Source organism: Tuber melanosporum, assembly GCF_000151645.1.
Source record: "Tuber melanosporum whole genome shotgun sequence assembly, scaffold_195, strain Mel28".
NCBI lineage: Eukaryota > Fungi > Ascomycota > Pezizomycetes > Pezizales > Tuberaceae > Tuber > Tuber melanosporum.
The window spans coordinates 67921-94290 of record NW_003298858.1 but is presented as its reverse complement, the minus strand read 5'-3'; the positions used below and the strand labels follow the sequence as shown (position 1 = coordinate 94290).

The window sequence follows — 26370 nt, the reverse complement described above, 5'->3', positions numbered from 1 at the left end:
AATGGCCCCCAAAATGACAGGTCTGTAATCTGGAGCGTGATATGCCTCCTGTCAATGTCTGTATTCTGACCGTGTAACACTTGGCTATCCAATCTCAGGCAGGGCTAGTCACCCCCCCTTCAATGGCTCCCCAACAGGACCAGGGAAGGACACAACTTCTTTCAACCCTCTTCCCCTCAGTTCGGTCCAAGCCCAGTCCAGCCCAGCCCACCGACCCCAAAACAGTCGACAATGTCCGAGCGACCGTTACAGCTCCTCACACTTCCATTCGATGTCCTCACAGCGCTTCTAAAGTCACTGGATACATTCGGTGACCTCCTCTCCCTCATCCGCACGAACAGCACCTTCTACAACGTCTGGAGGGCAAATACCCAAGGCGTGAGCCGACACATTTCCCTGCGACAATTTGCGCCATGGAGCGACGCCGTCGCAGCGCTGCGCGCGATCGACGGCAAAAGGTCGGACGAGAAGGACGACGACGACGAGGGACCAAGTTCGCGGGAGCCTCCGCTCTTCACACTCGGCGGCGAGAGCCTCTCGGCCGCGGACGTCAGGAGAATGATCAAGGGCGCGGGGCGCATCAAGGGGACCGCGAATCGCGATCGACTGAGGGACTTCAAATTTTCCCTCGTATCGGCGCGCTTCGAATCGCCGACGGCGTCCGAGCGCTTCCGCTCCGATCGCGCGCTCTACCGCGTCGCCATGTACTCCGAGAAGATGGCGAAGGATCGCCAGGGCTGGAGGACACCCAACTGCCTCGAACGAGACTTGGCGCAGCTCTCCCTGGTCGAGCTCACCGAGATCAACAAGGCCATGGAGATCTTCGCCCGGACTTTCGAGAGCCCGGCCTTCGGGGCCGACATGTGCGGCCAGATTGGAACCAAGATCTGCATGGCGGTGAACTTTACCGTGGCCAGGAAGCTTCAGAATCTGCGGGAAGATCCGGCCCGTGGGGTCGGAAAGGAGAAGGTGCGGAATCTAAAGAGGTTATTGGATAGGTACTCCCTTCTAGATATCGCCGTAGGCTACGTGAACGAGATGAATACGCTGGAGAAGAGGTTATCGGTATCGTGAGAAGGCGGTACGTACAATACCCGCGCCAACCCCCCACTGAACGAAAGAGTGCCCGGATGATGGGCGGTAACGAATACTAGGTGCCACCGTGAAGATGACCATAATATTATGATATCATACATTCAAAGCTTAAGAGAGCAACCCTAGCCCTAAAGATATTTGTGGGGGGGGGGGAAGGTGATGAGAAACTTGCGCGGTTCGGTTTGGAGTTTTCTTTCGATTCTGGGGGTTGGGTGGGGGTATGGGGGGGGGGGTATCTGCAGCCATTAAATTAAAGCATTTCACATCACAAAAAAAAACAAAAAAAAACACGTTATTGTTCAAGTTGTCCATGCAGCTCAGTGAGAAAGGTATCCCATCCGCAAAGCGGACGGCGATGATAGGAACCACTACGATACTCTCGTAATTTACCAGATAAACTAGACCCCGTGAGGAACACCACAGCGAGGCTTGGCGCAATCAACTAAATCGACCCGCCAATATTTGCCAAGCCTCGTTGAGAGTACAGTACAGTACCGCCTCTGAGCCCTCACAGAGTCTATTCTCTCATAATATTATAATTTATTATTATCGAAATGATTTCCAGTAGGGTCAAGTTCCTATTATTATACCTTCAACAACACGAAGCTATTGGTTGGTGACACACAAGATTTCTGTTGCATGGGGGTTCCTTGTTGAGGGTCCGATGGAACCTGTAGTGGATTTAAGCCTAGAGATGCAGTAGTGATTTGGTCGCTGATGTGATGGCCAAAATGCTCTTTTCGAGCCGTGCCGATGACTACTATCATACTCCGATTAGGCACTCCTACCCAACAACTACCCACTCGAGTACTCTGGGTGATCGTCTATGAAGGAACTTGCTCCAGTATGATGATTCCTCGTGTGGGCCACAGCACCCCAAGAAGACTGACTGACTGAATTTCCAACAAAAAAGGTGAAATTTCCCCCACGGATTGATTACCCAATTCACGCGGTTTAACTAAAAGGAAAAGAAAAAAAAACATAAATCACCAGCAATACATAAAAACCTCCATCTCACTCCACCAAAACCCTCAACGCCATCAATGTTAATACCCAACCGTAACACCCTTATTCCTCCACTGATCCCCAGTCAAACACTGCCCAGCAACAAACCAGCCAACATCCTTCCTACTAACCGTCCAACACCGCTCCAGCCTCTCGCCAGCTCTGACCGCACCCTCCTCCCCCTTGGCAACCCCATCAGTCAACAAGGCGGGCCGCACAATAACCACATTTCCCAACCTCCCCTCGTTCTTCCCATCAGGATTAAAATCCACATGGCGGATCCCGGCTGCAGCATGCACCTCCCTCTCCATTTCCTCCTTATCCTCGTGCGGCTCCTTCAGCAGCCAGCCGTAGAGGGGCTTCAACGCCAGCGGGAGGTCAGCGTGCCCCTGCGGGCCCAGACCGTTGGAAGAAATGACAACGAGCCGAGGCTGAGTCGCCGGCGTGGGGTAAAACTCGGTGAATATTGGGAGGAATATCTGCATCGAGCGAGTGCAGATGTGTGGGGGGACTAGCTTTGGCGAGAGGGGGTTTGTGAAGGAGGGGCGGCCGCCTAGAGATGTAAGGGTTTGGGGTTAGCACTGCTACTAGTTCCCTCCCGAGAAGGGATGGTGTGGAGGGAGGAGGTTATCATACCCAAACTGAACATGACGAAATCCACCTTCCCGGCCGCCGTAAATAGCTTGCGGATATCGTCCGCTTCGAACGCGTCTCCCTGGATGATGTGAAGCAAGGGTGAATTGGCGGGTACGTTTTGCGTCGAGAGCGTTTCCGCAGCGGCGGTCGAGTTCCTGGCCAGTATGTAGCATTCGTGACCGGCCCTGTGTAGATTGAGCAGGGTCTCGAGCCCACAGCCACGGGTCGCTCCAAGGAGTGCGCACTTCATTCTTGGGATATGCTGTATATAGAAATGGAAAATGGAGAGATATGTGTGGAGCAAAGGCAGACTCAAGGTCTCGGACGTGGTCTTTATAAAGCCTATCTTGGGGGGGGGGGAGGGTAGGCTTATAGTAAGAAAAAGTGGCTCTGTATCTACGTCCGCGGCTTGTATTTGAATAGGGATTGGCCGGAAGGAGATAGCTTGGGTAGTACGATAGACCGATATAGCATCACCACCAACCAATCCCGCATCGCGCGGTGCAGACTCCGTCGGTCCAAATCCGACCCGCCATGCCCACCGCACCGCACCCTACAGAAGAGATATATCGTACGGCGGTTGTACTAGTACAGTACTTGTAACCAGAAATAACCCAACCTAAGCCAAGCCCGTCCCTGAAAGTGCCAAGCCCAAGTGCATAATACTCCGCCTTGGCGACAAAACCCTCCGTCCGTCCAAACTATCATAGGAAAAGAAAGAAAAAAAACGCCCGGGCGATGCCCTGTTTTGCGGGGGAATCGAGGTTCCCGACCACAACCAATCATGCGGCAGTTTGCTGTTCCTGGGAGGGGGGATGGATGGATAAGCTTCATGCGCCATGCTTCGGTAACCTTACCTGGCTTAACCTTACAAACTTGTATGATACCCCGCTTACTGTTCCTACAACGGCATATCGGGCTTTTACAGGGGGAAGAAGAAGTTTAAGCACGGCACCGTATCATACACTGTACTCGTCGACCACGCATTCCGGGGACAATAAGCCCTGCGAGGTGTTTTACCTCTCAAAGTTAGGCCTGTGTTGTTTCCAACGGTTAACAAAGTTTTCTTGCGAGTGAGGGTTTGTGAGTGCGTGTGTCCACAGTAAAGAGCGATTGATAGCGCGGTTGTGTTGTGTGATGGGCACAAGGGTCAGGAAATAAAATAAAAAAAAGGGGGGGGGGAATCATGACGGAGCGGCAGGGATGTTGATGTCAAAATTTGTGGTATCGTAGCTGTGCAGCGCAGTGAGGATTAGTATAATATTATTACTTGTATTATGGAATACATCTGGTTCAGCACAGCCGGTTCGTCTGGAAATGCAAAAGCCTTCCATTACTAAACGGGAGCCTAGAGAGTACCGGTAGTATGATATCCTTTCGTTGAATTACCTCATCCATCCATTATACTCCTTAGGATTTGACTAAGGCGAGGGGAGACCGAGGTCCTTCTAGTGTCGTTTCCCATGGGTGTTGTCGAGATTTTGGTAATTCGCTGCACCACTCTTTATTGCCCGACCCCTGTATGTCGGCCCGCTAATTTATTGTGCTTGTATATCTTTCAAATATCATACTGGGGAATGTCGCTTAGAGAGCACCAGTAGTACCACTCGGAAAGAGGGAGGCATCTCCCTTCTGGGTGATTGATTGATTGCCGATCGCCTCACTCCATTATATAGCGGCTCGTGAAAATGAGACGAAATAGGTGTAACCTACAGGACACCTTTCATTAAGTAGGTTTTATAAAGGAAAAAGAGAAATAGTCATCCGTCTACATAATTTTGAACTCCACTGGAACCCTGATATCATCATCGTATAATCATCCTAGCGCTCCAAACAAAAGAAATGAAAGAAAGGTGCAAAGAAAGCCCCCCCCCCCCAACCGAACCTGCAAAAGGAAATCTAGGAGAAATGAGAAATCTAATAAACCCCCCTCCACCTAGCTAACTCATCTTCTTGACTCCGCGCCGTCTCCAAACCCGACCCTTCAGAGGGTCGGGGAGTCGGAAAAATGCTCAGATAGGCGTGCGGTTGGTCAAAAACCGGCGAAGGGAAGAACGCGGAAGGCTCCTCCACACCCGGTAATGGTGGAAACGTTTCACCCGAGCCCAGAAATCCACCAAAATCACAAAGCTCCTCAAATCCGGTCACCTGTGCACCGTGCTGGCTACCATCGGAGAACCCAGCACTGCTCAATCTGGATGAACCGGGCAGGGGGGGAGAAGTTTCTGCACCGACAGGAATTTCATCCTCGATGTAAACAATCACACCCTTCAATCGCTTCTTCACCATTCGCGCCCTCCGAGCGACGGCTAGCCTCTCCATCTTTGTGACCTCAAGGAGCTCCCGGGAGAGCCTGGTAAATTCCGCTCGACGGGGGAGTAGGATATCTCGAGACTTGATATCATCCAGTGCTCTTGTGCATGCATCGATGCCCAGCATCAACATATTCGCCGTGAAGGGATCGGCATGCGCGGTCGAATACCACATCATCTTACTCCCTATAAGCGCCTCCTCGGCTCTTGCCACTTCTATCAAAGCGCGAGAAGAAGTGATAAGTGTGTCGAGCGCATCCTGGAGAGGTTGTGTCCCGAAGCGTGGGAAAAGGAAGTGGATGATGAGCGTATGATAAGCGATTAACGTGACTGCGCGGGATCCCCCAGAGACGATTAACGTCTCGGACAGTTGTTCCGAGGCTGCCGCAAGGATATCTTTGACTCTTGAGCAGAGAGCCATCATGTCACGTTCTGGATCGAGCGATTGAATCTCGCTCGTTTGGTCCACCCTCCAATCGGAGATGGAGGGCTCATTCGCTCGAGGAAACAAGGCGTAGATATTTCCAATGGTAGAAGCAATATTGCTCAATGCCCACAGCTCCCCTATGATTTTCCCCTGCCTTTGGAAAGTGTTCCCAGAAGTCAAATCCAGCTTGTATATCATGGAATCCGATTCGCTTGGCGGTGGGAACCCCATTGCTGTCGGGGATGGCAACATATCCGCAGAGAATGGTTGATCAAATTGCATAAAGGTCCACAGTGTGACTGACAGTAGGATCCAGTATAGGTACTTCATCAACTCCGCTTCCACCTCTCCCGTGTCTACCCCATTTACTCGGCTTGTGGGAATCTTGGGGGATTTCATCAACTTGGTCACCATCCTACAGGCATATCCAACAAAACAGGTACCGCGGCGGGCCTTCGCAAGGCAGACGTCATGCCAACCAAGCAGGAGGAGAGATTGCGCTGTCGAGAGGTCGCAAGTATTTGCCGGAAGCCTGCGCAGGACAGAAATTGCATAATTAAAGTACAACTCAGACTGGGGGTCACCGTTGACATAAAGCGCCTGCGAGATTATGACGCACAGCAACAGTGGGTCGTATATCCTATTCTTGTATTGCTGCAGAAGCAGAGTCTTGGAGACAATTATAGAGATGGGATGCACCGAAAACCATGCCCCAATGAGCTCCACGACTCTGCTGGCGCTCATGAGATCAATCGGATTTTCATAGGATGGAGGGATGTCATGAAACATTGCCGGTGTAGGGTCTGACGCTAAGCATCTGAGATAAAATTTTCCGCGCGACTCTCCCAGATGGAGACAATCCAGTCGTCCATATTTGGTAGATACTATCTCCACCAGCTCTTGGGTAAGGACTCCTCGCATTGAATCGTAGCTCATTACCGCGTAGTTGACAGGCTGCTCCATGCTGGTATCCCCCTTGGCTCTGCGAGTAAAGGCTTCTATGGCTAGCTGATAGATGTTGGTCGAGTTTCCGCCAGGCGCAGGGTTGCTGCCAAAGCTTTGTTCGTACATAGTCTCAAATTCGGAAGCGAGAGTCCGTGCCCCAGCTAAAGGTAGGTCCAAAGGGCTACTAGATCCCGCTGGTACCGAGCCTCTGGAAGTACTCGTATCACTCCTAGAGTCATAGTCATGGGGAGCAGGCAGTATGGAGGTGGCAAGACTCTCAACAGTATCGGTACCTCGAGTGACCGAACTGGATCTTGTGCGTTTTCTTGGTCTCCCCTTGGGCGCTTCCAGGCCATAGATACAATCGATATTTCTTTCACGGCAAACATCGCACTTCTCCTGCCCGGAACAACGAACCTTGCGAGCCCTGCAGAACTGGCAGCTCCGACGGAGAGCACGAGTGGGGGCGGGTGATGTCATGTGAGTGGTGAGGAGAAATAAATTGGAATCCCGATCGTAACCGAGTTTTGGTTATTATTTAATAGGGTCGTAGTTTCGGAAAAAGGCTAGGTCGATGGCTTAAAGAGCTTAAATTGGATGCCCTGTTCGCACTCGAGTATGTCTGAAGGCTATCAAGCTCGAAATAAAGAGCCCTTCTTGGCTTCCCGTTACCCGGCTGGCTTGGCGATCTGGGGCGTTCCGCCAATCTGATAAATTTCTGGAGCGCCTGCGGGTATCGAAAGGCGCGTTGGTTCCTTCCGTTCAAGGTTCGCTGAGAGAAAGTTGTGGTGAAAGCGATGAAAGGGCAGCTGGATATGAAATGATTGATTGGAACCTAGAAAAAAAGAAGAGCGATGTTTTCCATACTTATGCTTTGTCACTTAATATGCCTTGCCTCTGCTCCAACCAGTAATCACGAAAATTGTCAAGCTACTATACTCAGCTCCTTAGGTGTTAATAGGGTCTGGGTAAAGTACGTCAGAAACGGTTTCTACCGTGGGATGGGTTTGCCCGCTCCCCGAGCTCAGGGTGTCGGGTGCCACGGTACAGCCGCGCCGGCAACGCTCCAGTGCCCGATTGGCATCTACATCTCGCTTAAACATCTCGGGCGCATTGTTGTGCAGCCACACAGCGATATGCATAGAAACTGAAATTCTCTAGTAGGGCAGTTACTCGTACTATCTCGCGCTGTCCACCCTTATTTGGAATAGCAGCTTGCAGGTAATAGTTTAGTATGCCAGGCCCTCATACATGCCAAGGTACGAGAACTTTGCCGACGACCCTACTACATCTCAGCAGGGCGTATCGTAAACTCTCGGGATTCGCGTAAGCCTCCCTCTTGAGCAAGACCACATCTCAAATACACCTACACAGCAGTAATGATACCGAAATTAATTTTAACCAGCCCACGCAATTATCAGGGGTTGGATTCAATTGGCGGAATCTTCGGTACCGAGCCGGCCCGTTCTCAACTCCCAGCAACTCGCCGGCCATTCTGCGCCCAGTACCGGTACTTGTACTCGAGTAAGCGGTTTTAGGGTAAGCGCCGTTGAGCCCCAGTTGTTGTCACACACGCATGATAGATCCCATCATATGATGCAGCGGTATCATAATATCGCAACCGCAATCACGTTATATCACTCGTGCATCGTGGCGCAGCCGTTTGGCCCTGATTCCGGTGGGGAGGGAGCAAAATCATGTTGCTGCACTCTCGCCTAAAGTTCGTGGTGGGCATTGCGTGGCCCTCACGGACCGAGCAGGCATTTAGCTATTGAACCGACTGAGACTGAGGATAGTGTAGGGAGTGGATACTGTAGTGAGAGCGGACAAAAAGAGCGAACATGGGTGTGTAGCAGCTATCATAGCATAGTTACAACAATGTGTGGAGAAAGTTATACAACTTGAATATTAGTCCATCTTGCAAGCCTTGTCGGGTGAGCGGGCCTAAGAGTTTCATTCTGTCCAGTATATTTATTTACCTTGAACCATGTACTGTACTGTACTGTACTGTACAGTACTATGATGTCCCTTTTTGTTATTATGATAGTATCCCAACACCTTGGCACTGGTGATTCCTATCTTGGCGCCAAGATGTCCGCATACTTTTGAATTGGCTGGTAGACCTAATGGGGAGGAGGAGTTACGGGCGTGATTCAAGGATAATGATGAATTTACCAAGTTCCTTCCACTTCTAATATTTCCTCTATTTCCATAGTATTCCCACTTTGATGCTATTCAATTATTCGGTAAATTGACAGCAGAATTCTACGAAACTGAGACATTCTCTCCGCTAAATCTCGCGTGGTACTCGAGTACAGTACTCGTATCTGGTGAGTCAGTACAGTACTCGTACAAAGACTCAATGCCAGCACCTTTCGCTGAACCCTCCCTGGCATCTTCCCACCTGTGCTGAACTTCCGCCCCGGAGCGAATGCTACTGGAATAGTCAACCAGGGTGCCTTACACGATATCGTATCCGACGCGGATCAAAACACGCCGAACAACCCCGGGGAACTACCGAGAGCCCGGGGGGCAGTAGCACCACACGAGCCTAATACTACGGTTTATGGAAGGGCAAAGACAGGCCATTCAGCTAAGCCCGCCTTCCGTCAGCAGGCGGTAGCGGTCGCTGCCAGGGAGGATCCTGAAGAGAACTCGCTAAAACAACCCATCCGGCAGTCGTCCCTAGCAAATCGATGCAGCATCTACGAGTAGTTCATGCACTCCGAACCGGGCGCAGGGCTGAGAGAGGAATGTCGCGTGGCTGAGTGGACCTGCATGCCAAGACCCCGAATGCGAATATCTCAAATCAAGGAATGGGAGTTCTTGACAGAATTATCATAGTGCACTCGAGTCGCCGGATTGAAGTTGAGGTTTTTCTTGGTAACGCGATTTGAGTATCGTAATTTAAAAAAAAATCTTTTGGATTATGATAAAATCGGTCCCCTCTAAATATTCATTCTTCCCTTGTATAATTCCGAATATTTGCGCCCTTCCTATTGTCTTGTTTTAGGGTAAAAAGTGAAACGGCCTTGGCATAGAAATTTGATGACTAACCCAGATAAAGCAGATGCAGCAGAATCATACAAGTAACCATGCAATGAAAATGCGGCTGTGCATCACACATTTCTCACAAGAAACGCTTCACTCGAAACGATTATGAGGGTCTGCCAAGACCCCAAATCTCTACCGAAAGAAAAAAACACCACACAGTTTTCCCCCTGAAATTCTCTCTGATATGATACTCTGTGCTGTTTTTCCCCTTTTCTCATATCAATTCGATTCGTCGGAGGCACTCAGCCCCGGAGTCGAAAAGAGCGTTTTTCGAGTGCCAGGTATCGAGTCGGTCTATCATACCAGGTTTTTATGCGGAAAGGGCCTTCGTTGCACATACCAGCCAGAGTCCTCAGACTCGAAGGAAAAGAAAGAAGAAGAAAAACTTGCATAAACGTTTTTCAGCCCCGGAGCTGAACGCCTCCAATCGCCCTGGTGGGGGACCGCACAACGGTTTCAACACCCGCTTAAAAGTCTCGTGCGACGTTTTGGAGCGCATGCACTATAAACCTTACTGATCTTGGGGATCTCCCGGCCCTTCCTTGTGTGATAACCTAACTACCGGTTCTAGCCCCCTCCGGAAGCGATGTTGGGGGGGTGAAGAGGCTCGAATATCCGTAGTCTAAGCATCCCGGGGGGGCAGTCTTAAGGATGAATAAGCGTTGTGCCAGAGACCCATTGGAGCAATGCGGACCCAGCCACAATACAGTACGATGTTGTGCCCTAACCGCTCGGCATAAAGCGCACCTTGAAAGAAGATGGTTGATTATATTGCGTGGTGGTTGTGCGGGTCTGCAACTCACTCCCGCATGGAAAAGCTTGTGCAATTATCTAAGCTGTACTGTTAGTGGGTGGAACCGCTACCAACGGTCTTTCATCTGTATGCAGGGCCCCAGGAATTTATATGCTATTCTCTAACACTCCACCGAAGAGCATAGTTCATCGCACCTTAGCACAATGCACGCAGCTAAGAGCATCCAAGGCGTGCCCAGGCGTCTATTGGGATTGTTGTAGACCTCCAAGCAAAGTGCCAAGGCAAGAATATAATACCAAGTTACCGTATTCGAGTTTTCAGTCATAGGGCAGCCCAAACCATTCGTTAGACATCCCCACCTCTACTCGTATCTTTGCGATGGTGAGTGTCCTGTTGACAAAAGGCAACCTCCGCCAAAAATTCGCCATAGCACGGTTTCCATAGCAGTAATGCACTACAATGATACGCCCCCACCTGCCCTTTCTGGGGGGCGTGGTATGATAATCAAGTAGCTTTCCTCCCAAACCCCTTTAACCCCGCTTCTAATTCCGATGATATGATAAGGTAACTTGGATGACGAATACCCCAATACAACAGTTAACCTTACTGCCGAGCTGGCCCAGGGCACCGCGGGGAAAACATGATTAAAGCCACAGGGACGCTCTTGCTCTAGGGTGTACTGTACGTTTCGTCACTCGGGGAAGTTTCAATCAATGCCTGGGGGCTTTCGTGGCCGCCGAACCAATGACCAATTGGACGACACTTTGGGAAACCATAAAGCGAGGGTTAAATCCTCGGATAGGTGGTCGGGGTGAATTGAATGCTGTAGCCCTCCGGGTTTTCAAGAAGTAGAGGATGAATTCTAGGCCTAGTTGGGTCGTATTCTCTCTCAAATTCCCGGTTCACCCTTTCGAAAATGTATGATGTGAGAAGTCTGCTATCATATTATCATACCTCCTAGCTGTGTGTATGTAGGCACGCCCTGGGGCCGAGACCCCAAAGAGCGTACCTTGCTCCGTATTTGCTGTCGAAGCCAGCAATCAAAAAACATCCTTAGGGCGGGCGGGGGGATTGTTCAAAAGCACGATAACTCCCAACCTGTATTGAGATATTCCGAGAGCCAGCACGTTTAAATTGGACTGTATTCCCAGGCAAACCACAAAACTGGTCGATACGGACACGCGAAGGATCCAAACCGCAGATACCAGTCAAAGCAGACTCGCAAGACAATACAGCTCTGTAAACCCCCAACCGCAACTGATATTTGACCCCCGAGTTTCCCCATCAGTTAGCCTACCCTTAAGAAAAAGGCTCGAGACTTCACTCGAGACATATGTGCGAGCTTGGTGCCAAAAATGTGAGCAGAATGGCACGCAACAACCCAAACCCTCCTACTCTACTTCACTCCTTCCGTTCAATACGTTCTGAAGTTGTGGGGGTTTTGGTAAATTGCTAGTGTAGTCCAAAGTTCTATATAAATGTCTCTACAGGTAATTAAAGGATCATCAGCTACTTTTTTATGTGATGCTATGAGCTGAAGTTTAAAAAAAAGCTCAAATCCAGCCAATTTCCCATACAAAAATATGTCTAAAAATGCGTCAAGACCAATATACCGACCTAGCCCTCTTTCTCTTGAAAATTCCCAGCCGGTTTGGGTACAGAGTTGTAATGGGTTGGAAAGTGAAATCCAAGGAACTGCTTCACAATGTCATATAGATGAAGATTTGGTTCGCTTCACCGGATCAGTGGTTGGGGTATCGTGAACATGGTTGTTTTCAGTGGAAGACTGTTTCATCTCATTTGACGCCACCCTCCCCGAAAGCAACTTTTCGATTACGGTCCGATACGAGTAACGCCGAGAAAGCTCCTGAGGTTAAAACTCTAGGTTACTACGCGAGTCTTGTGCAAGCATGATATCATACCGGGAGAGATGTTTTTTCTTACATGGCATGGATTGTTTTTCTGGTTAATTAACAGTATCGCTGTCTTGCACGAAAACATATCCCTGGGTACCTTTCCCTGGTAAGAGGTGCCCGAACATTTAGAGGGGAGAAAGGTGATATCTCGGGGATATTCCACCTTAAGTAGAGGTGGTGTTTATCCCCCCTATGTTCGGGCACAGTACGGCTTTCTGGGGCCAAGTACTTGTACAATACGAAACCTTCACGATCGTGGTCAGGTCAAAATATATTAGTCCTCGAGAGCTGTGTCAAAGAAAAATTCTCCTTTTTTCCCTCGTAAACAAGAAGAGACATCCGGAGGATGAGTGGACTGGCAGCCCCGTAGGAGTGAGAAAAATATGTTGATTTCCAACGAAGATTGTTGTTGATGTGCCCTGTAGGTCAGCGCAGCGCAATGGATTCTCCGGACGATGCACACCTCAGCACCTCCAGAGCCTAGTAGTTATACGAGAGTGCTTCAAGTTACAGAATGTGGGAAATTAAGTTCCAAAAATCGAGTAGTTTAATGATATCAATAGAATTCGTGAAACAAACTGAGTCTGTTTTTCCAAGTAATATCATACCTGAGTGAGATTGCGCGCTTGCTTTACCGTAGCATCCGCCAAACCCAATCTGCTACCCAATCCACAAAGACCCCTTGGAGCGCTCATTAGCCACGATCCAAAACCTCTGCCAACATTGGGGTAAAAGAAGGGCCTGAATCCGGGATTGAACCGGAGACCTCCTGCATTCCTGGAGACCCAAAGCAGGAATCATACCACTGGACCATTCAGGCAATTAGGAGATCACCACCATTCACGTATAGAACTGGCACGGACACGAGAGATAATCTCAATTTCGTTGGGTCATCGAGTGATATTATATGACTGGACATTCTAGTTGGGCAGGGGGCAACACAAATTGGGATAGTCTCTGGAATTGGTTGCGTGAGTAGATGCTTTGATACAAAAAGGCCTACACTTAGCTATCAGTAAGAATGGACATCTCTCCTCTTCCGCCGGGATCTACGAGTATTCCCGTTATCACTATAGTGGCGGTGTGGGAATAGCAGCGATCAAGGGGGATTGGAAAAGTCCATAGCGAGCATAAGCCACTTAAATCCCTTTTCGTCTACGGAATGATAATATACATCGCTCACTGCTTTTCTTAATCGGAAATTCGCCTACTGCCATGAATGTATACCTGTAAAAGTTTTTTATCGGGCAACACAGCTGCCTTTCGTGCTAATCACGCGGTATCCATTTTATCGTCGTCCTTACTTCCACTTCCTCCTTCCCCACCTTCCTTCTTCAATAATGGGGTATTCTCGTCCTCCTCCTTGATTCCCTCTAAAGAGCCCGAAGCCTCTCCACTCTCCTTCTTCCCTTCTTTATCCTCCTTCTCCCTTTGTTCCTTCGCCAGCCGAGCCTTCTCGTCTTCCATAGACATTCGGAGCGCCAATGCCAGCTCAGGGTCCAAACTCGGATCGACTCCGAAGTCAAATCCCCCAGCTCCTTCTCCCGTAGCAGCCCCCGCACCCTCTCCAGCACCTCCAGACGAAGCACCTCCGGCTTCGCTCAAGATCGGGGTAGTAACCAAAAGGTCTGAAAGAAGATGAGGTCCAGGTGGGATAGTAGCCAGATGTGAGTTATCAGCTGAGTTGATGGCATCGACAAAGGCTTGGAGCTTGGTGGTATTGTCAGTTTCGACCTCACCGAAGTTAACGAAGTCTATTGCGACATTGTTTTTCTTCATCTTCTTTGCGAGCTTTGTGAGAGTCTTTTCATCTTCAACAATAGGAGAACCGACAAAAACGATGATCCGCTGGCGTTGAGACTTGTTCTGGCGATGCTTTAGCGCTAACTGTAGAGTCGTGAATAGAGTTGATCAGCTTGAGACCTATGAGGTAAACTTGGAAGAATTGGCGCGGGAGATAATCTATAACGTACACCGGCAACTTGGATCCCTGTCGCTAGATGAGTTCCACCTTTGATCTTTGTGTCGTGTAATCCGCTCAAGATCTTCCCAAAATCTGTGGTTAATGTAACCAATACCTCCGGTCCCTTACCACCCATAGTCATCAAGCCTACTGATGATTCTGGGTTGGCTTGAGTTTTTGCGGAGAAGATAAGGGAGACCGCATCTGCTTGAGCCTCAAAACGAGTTGGTCTTTGTTGATCGAATTCCCTAGTCAGCTCTAAGCCCCAAGCGGGAAAAGGAGTTGAAAGCTTACGTATAATCTCCGTTCCGACTGCTCTCGCTGTTGTCGACTCTGCAAATAAAAAAGCCATAGTTAATAGCTGATATGAAATCTATGAATCTCATGGGCTCACAAACACTATCATGGTCGCCTCCAACATGATTGCGGCGGCACTTATCTGCGTAAAGTGTAAAAGCTGTTGCTGGGGTGTTGCTGGGGGATAGCGTGATGAGGCAGCGATGGTGGAGGCTGATAGGGATGATAAATCAATAGAAGTGGATTGTTAAGTGAGCCGTGTACTCGGCGTTGGGAGTTCTGGTGGGGATTCTCTAAATCAAGGCTATGGGACTGAGGTATGGTGGAATTACCCGGCTTTGCAGTGCGCCAAGCCCTTCCACGCTGGGGACTTTTAACTTTGCTTTGTTTACCAACACCTGCTCTGCTTCCAGTTTGCCCATAAAAAGGACAGACTCACAAAAACGCGCCGCTATTCCACCTTTCCTCAATCAACGCGATTAGTTCTCAAGACTCATTGTCACATATTTTCTTCTTCTTTTTTTATTTTTTACAGATGGCACCCCTTCGACGGAAAAATCGTAATTCTCAATCCCCTTCTAACGCCCCTGGGTCACCAATACGAACTCCAACACAATTCCCGCGATCCCCCATGAAATCAACTTCTGCAATGACACCAATGAAGTCGCCTTTACGCCAAGTGCGTCCTGCCGGAATTACGAAAAACCAGAAGGCCACTATCGTTGAAAACTTGAACTTAGAGAGTACGTCTGGTCTATGAATTATGTGGTGCTTCAGCAAATGGACATCTAATGCGTCACTATAGTAACCGAACGCGCCAGAAAGCTCCGTGCACAGTACACCATGCAAGCTCGCTCATTAAAGCAGAGGATCGAAATGCGAATTAACAGAGTACCCAAGAAACTCTGGGGTATGAAGATGGGAGATTTACTAGCCCAGCACTCTAACAAAAATAAGGAGCCGAAGGCAATATTACCGAAATTGGGTCCCAGGGGTGTCAGGGGGTTTGTGGAAGACGTGAAAAGATTGAGGTTTGTTCACTGGTGTGTTCTAGTCTGGCTCAGTGCTCTTACTAAATTCTTGGCCATATAGTAATGATGGAAATTGCCAGCCCGATGTTCCACCAGAACGGCTTATTGTTCCTAAAAAGAGAGTAGCCAAAAAACCTGTCGGCGCCTCAGCTCGAGAGAAGATGCCTCCACCTCCTCTTCCAGCGCATCCTTCCAGCGGGCCTAGCCTCTCTCCCGGAAAACCGAGTCTGCCGCCTTCATCTTCCCCTGTTCGGTCATCATCCCCAGCGCGGCCCCTACCTGCCAAGAAAACGGTTGGACGAACAACCCGCAAAGTTCCTTCGAATGGCTCAATTGCTTCAGCGTCAACTCGACCGTCATCTCGTGCTACAACGCGCTCCTCACTTGAAACAACTGCAACTAGTGCTGGCAGCAGCCAGGAGGTGACGAAAGCTACCAAAAGCTCGCAGGCAAAGGGCAAAGCAGCTTCGACGATGACGGCAAATACAGTAAATACAGCAAATACAGGGCTAAAGCGGGGCGGTGTTAAGGGAAACCCAAGCTCGGGGAGTTTAAAAGAAAATAAAGTGGCTGGGGTGAAGGAAAAACCTTCTTCCTCTAAAGTTACCAAGAAAGAAGCGGCAGCACCCACAGGTGGGAGAATATTGAGATCAAGGAAATAAGCTCGTTTTGGAAATCTATGGAGTTTGGAGTCAGGAAGCAAAGGGTTAAGTTTTTATTCAACTGCCTCAGGGGATGGGCATCATTGCTTTGGGCCATAGCAAAAAGTCGGATATTCCTAGCTACGTTGTTGAATCTCAGCTGGCGCAGGATGCCTCCTCTTATACTTGTCAGTTCCGTTTCTTGGGTCTGCTGCGTGTTTTCTCCTTTTTTACCTTTATGTTTATATTTTATTCGGTTGTCTGATGTGTTTTCCCTTTGACTTGGGCAGTTGTATAGTAGATGATACATATGAAATGCTAGTAAGTTGATTTCCGTATTTTGAATTGAGATTCAGCCGATGAATGGTATATGATATGATCATATAAGGTTGTTAAGGCAGGAAGCCCTCGGACTCAAGAAAACTTGAGGTATAAATCAACCACTTGATTGCTCGGTGGTATATAGTTCTAGCCCCTACAAACAAATTCGAATGATAAGGTATGAGAGTAAACTAGGCAGAAGCAGCAACATTGCGGTGGGGTCCTGGCTTTATGTCGGTGACGGCTTTTAGGAGATCCTCAATAACCCTAGGGCCCTTTTCTTTGGTCGCAGCCTCAATATCCTTCAAAGTTTGCTCTATCTCTTTAGTAGCTTCTTCCTCGGCTTTGGCGTTGGCACCGGAATGCTGCAATGCAGTTAGCCCGTTTTAAAACCCGCACCGCAGAAAGGCGAATAAGCCAACCTTAGATTCAAATTCTTTGAATTCATTCTCTTTCTGTTTTTTGTATTCTTCGATCTCTTTTTGAGCCTCGCTACGAGCGTCCTTAACTTTTTGTGTTCGATCTGTGATAGGTTTAGTAAGATATTTCAATGGGTGAACAAGAGGGAGGGGGTAACGGAGGGGTTACGCACAAGCTCTCGCTAGTGTGAGCATCGCCATCATCAGAGTTAGCAGCCATCAACCTCTTATACAAGAAATAGATCCAAAGACATCTGGTGTCTGCTGTTGCGAATACGAGCTTCTACCTTTCTGAACTATCTTCTGTGCCTCCCTTTCGGCCTATCCAATATATTGTCAGCACCACCATCGCTGTCACCATCACCCAGATTTCAACAATCCCACAAAGCTTGGTGGTGCGCACATCGAGGAGGGTTTGAATCCCAGCAGAGTTTTGAGCGGACTATAAAAGTAAAATAAGTAAGCCCTGACACTTTTGATAGTTTCTAGACGGTAGAGCGAGGGGTAAGGAAAGAGAAAAAATACCATTGTTTCGATTTTTGTATGGCTCCGGGAGCTCGAACTTTCCGATTGATCGATCAGAAGAGAGGATTTTAAGAGAGTTTATTGGAACCGAACAATGGAGCCGGCGATCATAAGCATAGTCTAGAGGTAACGGCTGAACTTGCTCTTCGCACTCATCTAGTCTTTCTCGGGCGCCAAGATTCACGCCCCTTGCAACCATCCCCGGGTCTCAAATCTCCTATGTCTGTGTACGAGTACAGCGAGAACAATCAACAGTTTACAGAGACCAGTTCCATTTCCTTCGGGCTCCCTGTGAAACGATAGAAAACTCGGCTGCAGGTCCTTATCCGTTGGAACTCCCCTACTAATCCGAACATCAAACGCGTTAGGAGGGTTTGACCTTGCCTCTCCTTTGTGACCATCATACAGAGTCCTAAATTGCACCTTTGCTACTGAGTATTTTTCTTCTCTCTTCCTCGCAGGCCGATAACCGCACACTTTCCTCTAGATGCAGTTCACCTACATCTTTGCGCGCTGTTTCCTCGTCTAGCTATATTTGCCCCTTACGTGTGGTTCAAGCAGGACGGTTGGAGACAGTGGATAGTTCGGGTGCTGTTGGAACTTCGGGACTTGTACCGGCCGGCTAACGAGCTACGATGGCGGGTGGCAATATCAAGGTGGTTGTGAGGGTGCGACCGTTTAATAGTAGAGGTACTTTCTACCTTCCTCCCCTCGAAGATACCAGTACGGGGTTGTGCGGGGTGCCCCGAGCTAACGCTGCTGTGCGGACGACCTGTCCTGTGTGAAATTTAGAGAAGGATCGTGGCGCAAAATGTATTGTTCAAATGAAAGACAGCCAGACGGTCCTGATCCCACCCCCTGGAGCAGAGAAGAGCGCCGGAAGTAAAGCCGCAAAAGATGGTGGCCCTAAAGTTTTCAATTTCGACAGGAGTTATTGGAGTTTTTCTAAGAGTGATCCTAGTTACGGTGCGTCGGCTTTGGTTATTAGATGGGTGTCGATGGGAATTCTGACGGATTTTGTAGCGGGCCAGGAGAATCTGTTCGACGACCTCGGAAGACCATTGCTAGATAATGCCTTCGAAGGTTATAATAATTGCATTTTTGCTTACGGCCAGACTGGGTCTGGGAAATCGTACTCTATGGTATTCAGTTATACCCCAAGCTCCTCTAGGAAACCTATAAGAGACATCTTAGGGGCGCAATACCATGCTAACCATTCGCGGCGGGGTAGATGGGCTACGGTGAGGAATACGGTGTAATTCCGAAAATTTGCCAGCATATGTTTGAGCGGATGTGAGTTATATCCCTAGTGGCACATTGAAACAAGGGCCACCCAGAGCTGATCTTGCTGTAGAACTACTCAACAAACGGATCCAAATCTGAAATGCACCGTCGAAGTATCCTATCTAGAGATTTACAATGGTATAGTTTTGAATAGTTCTTGTCCTACCCATACACGTCTTCTGACTATTCGAACAGAACGAGTTCGCGATCTCTTAAATCCAAGTACGAAAGGCAATCTCAAAGTTCGAGAACATCCTTCATTAGGCCCATATGTTGAAGACCTTGCGAAACTCGTAGTGAGCTCCTTCAGCGAGATCGAGCATCTCATGGACGAGGGAAACAAAGCAAGAACCGTTGCTGCCACAAACATGAATGAGACATCGTCACGTTCCCACGCTGTTTTTACCCTCATATTAAGTCAAAAACGGCACGACGTTGAGACGGGCTTTGATACCGAAAAGGTTTCCCGAATCAGTCTTGTTGATTTGGCTGGTTCTGAGAGAGCTACGTCTACTGGTGCCACTGGTGCGAGGCTAAAGGAGGGGGCTGAAATCAACAGGTCCTTATCCACACTGGGCCGTGTGATTGCAGCTCTGGCAGACCTATCCTCAGGAAAGAAGAAGAATGCAAACATGGTCCCTTATCGGGACTCCGTCTTGACCTGGTTACTTAAAGATTCTCTCGGTGGCAATAGTATGACAGCCATGATAGCAGCTATTTCACCGGCCGATATCAATTTCGATGAAACTCTTTCTACCCTTAGATATGCCGACTCAGCCAAGAGAATCAAGAATCATGCGGTCGTGAATGAGGATCCAAATGCCAGAATGATCCGAGAGCTCAAGGAAGAGTTACAACAATTGAGACAGAAACTATCTGGTGGCGGTTCGATGCCAGAAGAGAATTATGCCCCAGACACGCCGCTTGAAAAGCAAATTGTTACTATTACTACTCCTGATGGACAGGTGAAGAAGGTTTCGAAGGCTGAGATCGCAGAACAATTGAATGCGTCTGAGAAGTTGCTAGGCGATTTGAATCAAACCTGGGAAGAGAGGTTGGAAAAGACGCAACAAATTCACAAGGAGCGTGAGGCAGCACTTGAGGAGCTGGGGATTAGTATAGAAAAAGGATTTATCGGGCTCTCGACCCCAAAGAAGATTCCTCATCTTGTCAATCTCAGGTTAGTGATTTTCCCTATCTCTATCAGCAAATAGCTTATCTATCCTAGCGATGACCCACTGTTGGCCGAATGTCTAGTCTATAATATCAAGTCAGGAACCACATTAGTTGGAAACGTCGAAACCTCCACCACTGCTCAAATTCGCCTGAATGGTTCAAAGATTCTAACCGACCACTGCCGATTTGAAAATGAAAATGGTGTCGTGACATTAATCCCTGATCAAAAAGCTGCTGTCATGGTCAACGGGTTGAGGATTGATGGCCCCAGAAGATTACGGACAGGTTATCGCATTATCTTAGGCGACTTCCATATATTCAGATTCAACCATCCGCAAGAGGCCCGCGCAGAGCGAGACAAACTAAGGCAATCTGCAACAATGAACTCTGACCACCGTCACTCATTAAGCAATGCAATCACTATAGATCCATTGGAGAGGGCTGAATCTGAGACAAATGGTAGTAGGCCAGATTCTCCGGCTATGATTCCAAACAGCCGCGATATTGATTGGTCATTTGCTCAGAGGGAAGCCGAGGAGATGAGACACAGGAATATTCGCAGAGGACGTCCCGATAGTCGTCTTGATTCAATAGATGATGGAACCGAATCCGTTACGTCTTTTCCGGGAATTCGAGAAAAATATGCCTCTATTGCTACTCTAGATGAGCTCTCACTCGATACGGTGATTACTATGCCGGGGACTCCTCAGCAGGGTGAAGCTGAGGAGAGATTGAGGCTCATAAAGGATGAGATGCAGGCCCAATTAGGGAAACAGAAAGAAGAGTATCAGCAAAAGCTCAAAGCTACCGAGGAAGCTCATGTCGAGATCGAGGAGATCAAAGCTGAGAGAGTCAAAATGCAGGAAAGGCTTGAATTGGCTAAGAAGGAAATGCAAGAGAAGTTGGAGTTACAACGAAAGGAGTATGAAAGCCGACTCGAAGAGATATCACTTTCTCCCCCAAAGGCTAGAGAGTTTGATGATGGTCTATCAGATATGGAAAAGAAGCTGGCCAGATTCGCGTTTGACCATTGGCGTAAGCGAAGATATGTACGGATGGCAGAGTCGATACTACAACACGCTGCGATCTTGAAAGAGGCGCAGATAATGAGCAATGAAATGGAGAAGTCGGTGGTATTCCAGTTCACAATTGTGGACGAAGGCCACACGTTTCAGTCGAGTTACGATTTAGTGCTGAACGGAGTATCGGCTGAAGACGACGAGTTTCTTGACATGGCACGAAAACCCTGTGTCGGTGTCCGTGTGATGGATTTTGAGACCAATGCCGTTCACCTCTGGTCTTTGGAAAAACTACAGAACCGTGTGGGCCAGATGAGGCAAATTTATCAATACCTGGATAGGCCGGAGTATCTGCAGGTAAGACTCTTTAGTATTACCACCTTCAATTTACTAAACCCCTGTGAAGCACCTTCGCCCCAGAGACCCATTCTCAGAGCCAACTCCCCAACAATACTCTTTGATTGGAGACGTTGATGTTCCCTTGACGGCAATATTTGAGTCACGTCCTCAGGATTTTGTACTTGACGTCATATCACCCCATACGGCGAGTGTGGTTGGCATCATCAAACTCGCACTTGAACCTTCATGGGCGGAAGCACCCTCGTCAACTCTCAAATTCAACGTTGTGATGCGAGAGCTACAAGGTTTTGCGGAACGGGAGGGATCATCGGTTCATGCTCAAATGTTCATTCCCGGTATATCTGACGAGAGTGGTGCCACTACAACTGGTATGATAACGGATTTTGACGAAGGGCCAGTGAAATTTGGAAGTACACATCCTATGAGTATGCCTCTCGGAGCCCCACTAAGAAATACTACTCTTCGAGTGGCCATATTTGCAAAAATCACAAGCATGCATCTCGAGAAACTTATCAGTTGGGACGATATGCGAGACCCCAAACCCACATCGCCTCAGAAAAAACGGGGTGCTCGACTGAACGAGACAGAGTTCTATACCGAGGAGAAGCATGACGTTTTTGCCCGCGTCCAAATACTGGAGCTGTCAGAGTCTGGGGATTATCTTCCAGTTGAGGTTATCCAACAATCTGAAACTGATCCTGGACTATTCCAGTTACGCCAGGGACTGCAACGTAGGGTCCAACTTAGCCTTACGCATAATTCGGGAGATGCTTTCCAATGGAGCGATATCACGCAACTTCGAATCACTTCAGTGCGGCTCCTTGACCCCCGGGGGAAAATACCTGATATGTCATCGCCAACCCGCGAAATAAAACTCAACACAGTTCTAGGACCCGTGGTTAAGAAGAACTCCGATGGTACTGGCACAATCGGTGTTGTTGCTCAGTGGGATTCCAGTCTCCATAACTCCATATACCTGGATCGAACCACGGCAGACAAGTACCGTGTCCAAATGAATCTCCGGTGGAATGTAGTTTCCGACAAGTTATCGGAGCCAATCGCCTTCTCGCAGGACGTTTTTTCACAGGTGCAGCCCAGAGTACTTAAAAGCCCTAATAAATTCATGCAGCTGTGGAATAACAACAGAATTACGCATGCAAGTGTGGGACTCTTCCAATTGGTTGTTCGGCCAGCTGCAGCTCGTAGGGCGGGCGACCTCTGGAGAATGAATACCATGCACCGATATGTGAAGGGCGAAGAATATCTTGGCGAGTGGACACCTCGCGGTGTAAGTTTGGTGAGGGACTTCCTCAGGGCGAAGAGGAAAAGAATCAGGGCCGCTGAAGTCGAGAACGCCAAAGGGTTCTTAAGCTCTTTACCAGTAACCAGAAATGTGACACCAAAGCCCGGGGCGGGGGAGCTCCCAGCAGAAATGTCTCGTGAGGGCACCAGGGAGATCACGCCGCAGGAAAGTTCTTCTGGTGAAGCCATGGAACTTAGCGAGGAAAGGGGCGAAGTCGGTGGGGAGCCTGAGTTAGCAGATAATACGAAGATAATTGAAACTATTCAGGAATATCCCCCAACTAAAGACGTGCAGGATGAGGATGGGGCTCCAAAGGACCCGCCAGATTGGGCTTCAGAATACACACCAGCTGAGACTCCGGCAGGAAGTGCAGGAGGGAATTCTGAGAGCAGCCCGAGAGAGAGCCGTCAGGGGAGTCCAAGGAGGAACTCAGCAGAAACACCGGAAAGGGCACTATTGAGCGAGTCGATTGCGAGCGAAAGCGCCGCCCCAAGAGGACAGGATCCACATGTACATGTGCTACGGAGATATGTGGATTTGTGGTCCTCATGGAAAGACCCCAGCGAGGTAGGCAGCCGGTACCCTGGAATGTGTTTGTGGAGGAAATATGCTAACGGAAAACGCCTACCCTAGAATATACTTGTCCGACAGAACACGGAACCTCCACAGGATGCAGCTTGCTTTGCTGAGCCAACAGAAGCTGACCCTCCGCGATTGATTGCCGAGGTCCGGCAGATTCCCAAAAGGTTTATTGATCCAAGTACAATTAAAAAATACACTCTCTAATGTGCTCCCCTCCTGTATAGTACCTCAGTGTTGAAGTCGGGTTATCTGTTTGTGCCAGATGAATCCAATAAGGCATGGATCAAGAGGTACTTTGAACTGCGACGGCCCTATCTGCATGTTCACTCGATCACAGACGGAGAAGAAATCACAGCCATCAATCTCACCCACTGCCACATCGACCATAACCCTCACGTTCGAAAACTCCTAAGAAGACAGAACAATAATATATTTGCTCTGTACACACCGCTCAATACCTATCTCTTCGGGGCGAAGAGCGAACGAGAGATGATCGAATGGATATTAAAGATAGACCAATCTCATTTTGACACCAACACTAGTCGGAGCAACACGCCTGCCGACGAATAGAGAAGAGCACCCTTGGGTTAGCGTTAATGAATGCCGTCCTATATCGTGAATCGTGGGGAAGGCGATTGCAAGATGATACAGCAGAAATGAGTGTTTGTGTTTGTCTTTTTCTTTTTCTTTTTTCCTCAAAAAGGGTGTTCAGGGCTTCTTCGTTTTTCTCCTTTCTTTCGCTTCTTCGATCGAAGGCCGACTGTTCGTTTCTCAGTTTGTTTTTCGATAAAGCTTTAGAGTTTGGCGTTTGATTCTTTCCTTCCTCACCAGAGGGTTTTCTACGGGGAGGCGGGTGTGGGGCACTCATCGTAGAGATGAGAGGGAAGGTTTGGTAGGCGGAAAGGGAATTATGCTTATGGGCTCTCTGGTCAGGCTTGCAGCATCACGATAAGTGACGAAAGCAGTGTTTTCTTTTCTGTTTTTTTTCCCTTTCTTTTCTTTTCCCCGTTTCTCTCCCTCTTCCACTTACACTTTAAAGGTCTCATTAGAGTGATCCTTCGTAAGACACTGCTTTTCGATAGTGTCTGACGAAGATGATTACGATGATCACGATGACAACCATTACCCCCCTGAAGATATCCATTACAGTAGTTGCACTGTACCCGAGTATAGTATAATACTATTCAAAGTTTAGCCCTACGCCCAACATATTTATCGTGTGATGGATGTCAGTTATGATACCGATAGTCTACCGGTATGATAGCCTACTGGTATCATACTCGTACAGTGCAATACCCCTATCCCATAAGTAACGTACCCCACGGCGAGTCGAAACACACGGTGACACGAAACAGCCAAACAAAGTGTAGCTTAATACAAGTTATACGGCAACCACCTCCGATGAAAATCCACAATTAACATGAATCATCTCGGAGTCTGTCTTCAACCTCAATACCAATATCCAACCCATGCACCTTATTCTTTTCCCTTCCATCTTCCTCTTCCTCATATTCAATATCCAAACCATTCAATCCTTCCAAAGCACTTTTCTCTTCTGCCTTTAATTTTTCATACACGTTCTCCTTCTCTTTTACTAATTTTCTGTATCTTTCCATTTTTTCCTCCAATTTCTTCTGCTCACCTGCTAACTGAACTGCAGATTTATATCTTTTACTCCTACCCCCTTCCACCTTATTTTCTCTCTCTTGCTACTGCTTTTTCTTGTTTCTTATTTCTGTAAGCTTAGTCTGTATACTACTATACAATCGTGTATAATATTCAAAACTACTTTTTGCTGCTTTTATCTTACCACTATAGTTAGTTTCAATTATCTTTTTCACATCACCGGCTGAGATAGCTGAGTTATCAACCTTAATCTTTCGCTTCCCTTTGTTGCCAGAATTAATACCTTCTTCTATAAGGTATTGACGTTTCTTGCGTTCAGTATTGTGATGTAGATTTAGAGTTGAGCAGTGAAGTGATGCAGAGTGAGTGAGAAAGCGGATGGCAGTACAAGCCTTTTGGGATTGTAGGGTATTTCAGTAGATACTCTTCTCAGCAAAGGCAGCTAACTCTATAATCTCGGACTCAGTTTTAGGAGTTTTAGGCTCCTAAGATAGAGTTGAACTCGAATCTTGCAATATGGTATGCGTTGGCTGGTACGAATCATATCCTGGAAGGGTTTAAAGTATCTTTTGACTATTCAGTAGATAAATACTAGTAGCCTCGAAGCCACTCAGAATATTTCTTTTCGTCAACCCTTCTGCCCGAGCCTTCTCCAAAATCTCCCAAAAGCATTCCTTTTTCACAGTATGGTTTCCCTATTGAAATCTCTCCCATACTGTATCTGTCCACTTCCACTTCAGTGGGCTAAATACAGCAATATCTAAAGGCTGTAATCTATGTGTCGTATGTGTTGGCAAACAGAAGGGCATGATGCGATTTTGCAGACAATAGAGAAGAAACTCCCATGTGACATGAGAGGAATACCCATTGAACAAAGGTATGCACAATTGAGACCCACAGTCAGCCTTAATCGCAGTCTTTGTGCTTAGTCCAAAGCAGTGCTCGAGATATCATAGGCTTTTTTTACTATCTGTCTAGCCATTCTCAGAAGAACTAACAAGAACCTCATCTAGTATTGAAAGATAACCATGACTGCTTTTCATACAATCTTATATACCATCTCCTTTAAAAATAATCCTAGGTAATAGTTCAGAGCCATCTGCACAAATGGTCTCTATCACAGTTGCCATTTCCCTTCCACCATTAATCGCCTGTAGTCTGCCGCTATGATTTCGTAAATCTTTACCATAAATAACTCGACAGGATTGTGTGAAACTCATAAGATGGCTGATTTCATCTAGATTGTAAAGATTTTTGGACCTAATGTTGAACTTTGAAATAGCTGTTTCAAGCTTTTTAAATTAACTATATACAATATTTGCTATAGAATATAGTACATACATGTTCAAAGAACTTTGCAAATGTATGATAGTCTTGTTACATCTCAACTCGGACATGCTCGATTTGTCAACTGTACTTAATACCCAGTTCTGGATGGTGGGCTAGGAATAAAAGGTGCCAGTTATAGCCGATAGACTGAGTCTTTTCAGAATTCCGTTTACTGCATGGATATATTGTTATTTCTTTGACCAATGCTATCCGTAGTGGAAAGCAGTAGTCTTGTATTTCCAAACACCTGCCAGTTAATTAGCTAACTTTATCTTTATATCAATTAAGCCTATTGAGTTTATAACAATTAACTAGAGCTTGCTATTCTCCTGAAGTCAGGTATTGTTTCG

At 47.8% G+C, this 26370-nt stretch overlaps 6 protein-coding genes; 2 read left to right on the top strand and 4 right to left on the bottom strand.

The window, feature by feature from the left end:
• Positions 1-2001: 2001 nt before the first annotated feature.
• GSTUM_00000483001 (uncharacterized protein) lies at positions 2002-3021 on the bottom strand. XM_002837599.2 has 2 exons: positions 2737-3021; positions 2002-2653 (listed from the first exon to the last, which is right to left on the bottom strand). Exons 1-2 carry the CDS (start codon positions 2984-2986, stop codon positions 2142-2144), a joined length of 762 nt encoding a protein of 253 aa, XP_002837645.1. The 5' UTR covers positions 2987-3021; the 3' UTR covers positions 2002-2141.
• Positions 3022-4653: 1632 nt separating this feature from the next.
• GSTUM_00000482001 (uncharacterized protein) lies at positions 4654-6990 on the bottom strand (the record flags this gene model as incomplete). XM_002837598.2 has 1 exon in its annotated part: positions 4654-6990. The coding sequence occupies exon 1, from the start codon at positions 6898-6900 to the stop codon at positions 4654-4656; it is 2247 nt and encodes a 748-aa protein (XP_002837644.1). The 5' UTR covers positions 6901-6990.
• Positions 6991-13375: 6385 nt separating this feature from the next.
• Positions 13376-14662, bottom strand: GSTUM_00000481001 (uncharacterized protein). XM_002837597.2 has 4 exons: positions 14506-14662; positions 14402-14440; positions 14118-14337; positions 13376-14031 (listed from the first exon to the last, which is right to left on the bottom strand). Exons 1-4 carry the CDS (start codon positions 14526-14528, stop codon positions 13417-13419), a joined length of 897 nt encoding a protein of 298 aa, XP_002837643.1. The 5' UTR covers positions 14529-14662; the 3' UTR covers positions 13376-13416.
• Positions 14663-14877: 215 nt separating this feature from the next.
• Positions 14878-16410, top strand: GSTUM_00000480001 (uncharacterized protein). XM_002837596.2 has 3 exons: positions 14878-15147; positions 15210-15435; positions 15497-16410. The coding sequence occupies exons 1-3, from the start codon at positions 15054-15056 to the stop codon at positions 16095-16097; spliced, it is 921 nt and encodes a 306-aa protein (XP_002837642.1). The 5' UTR covers positions 14878-15053; the 3' UTR covers positions 16098-16410.
• A 178-nt stretch (positions 16411-16588) lies between these two features.
• GSTUM_00000479001 (uncharacterized protein) lies at positions 16589-17540 on the bottom strand (the record flags this gene model as incomplete). Its single annotated transcript, XM_002837595.1, has 6 exons — positions 16589-16762; positions 16820-16920; positions 16958-17040; positions 17104-17137; positions 17220-17258; positions 17342-17540. 6 exons carry the CDS (start codon positions 17538-17540, stop codon positions 16589-16591), a joined length of 630 nt encoding a protein of 209 aa, XP_002837641.1.
• Positions 17541-17807: 267 nt separating this feature from the next.
• On the top strand, positions 17808-24264 carry GSTUM_00000478001 (uncharacterized protein). XM_002837594.2 has 13 exons: positions 17808-18031; positions 18134-18307; positions 18365-18483; positions 18573-18634; positions 18696-18763; positions 18821-19023; positions 19087-19563; positions 19645-19805; positions 19854-20197; positions 20522-21177; positions 21227-23050; positions 23117-23229; positions 23290-24264. The coding sequence occupies exons 1-13, from the start codon at positions 17977-17979 to the stop codon at positions 23633-23635; spliced, it is 4602 nt and encodes a 1533-aa protein (XP_002837640.1). The 5' UTR covers positions 17808-17976; the 3' UTR covers positions 23636-24264.
• Positions 24265-26370: the final 2106 nt, after the last annotated feature.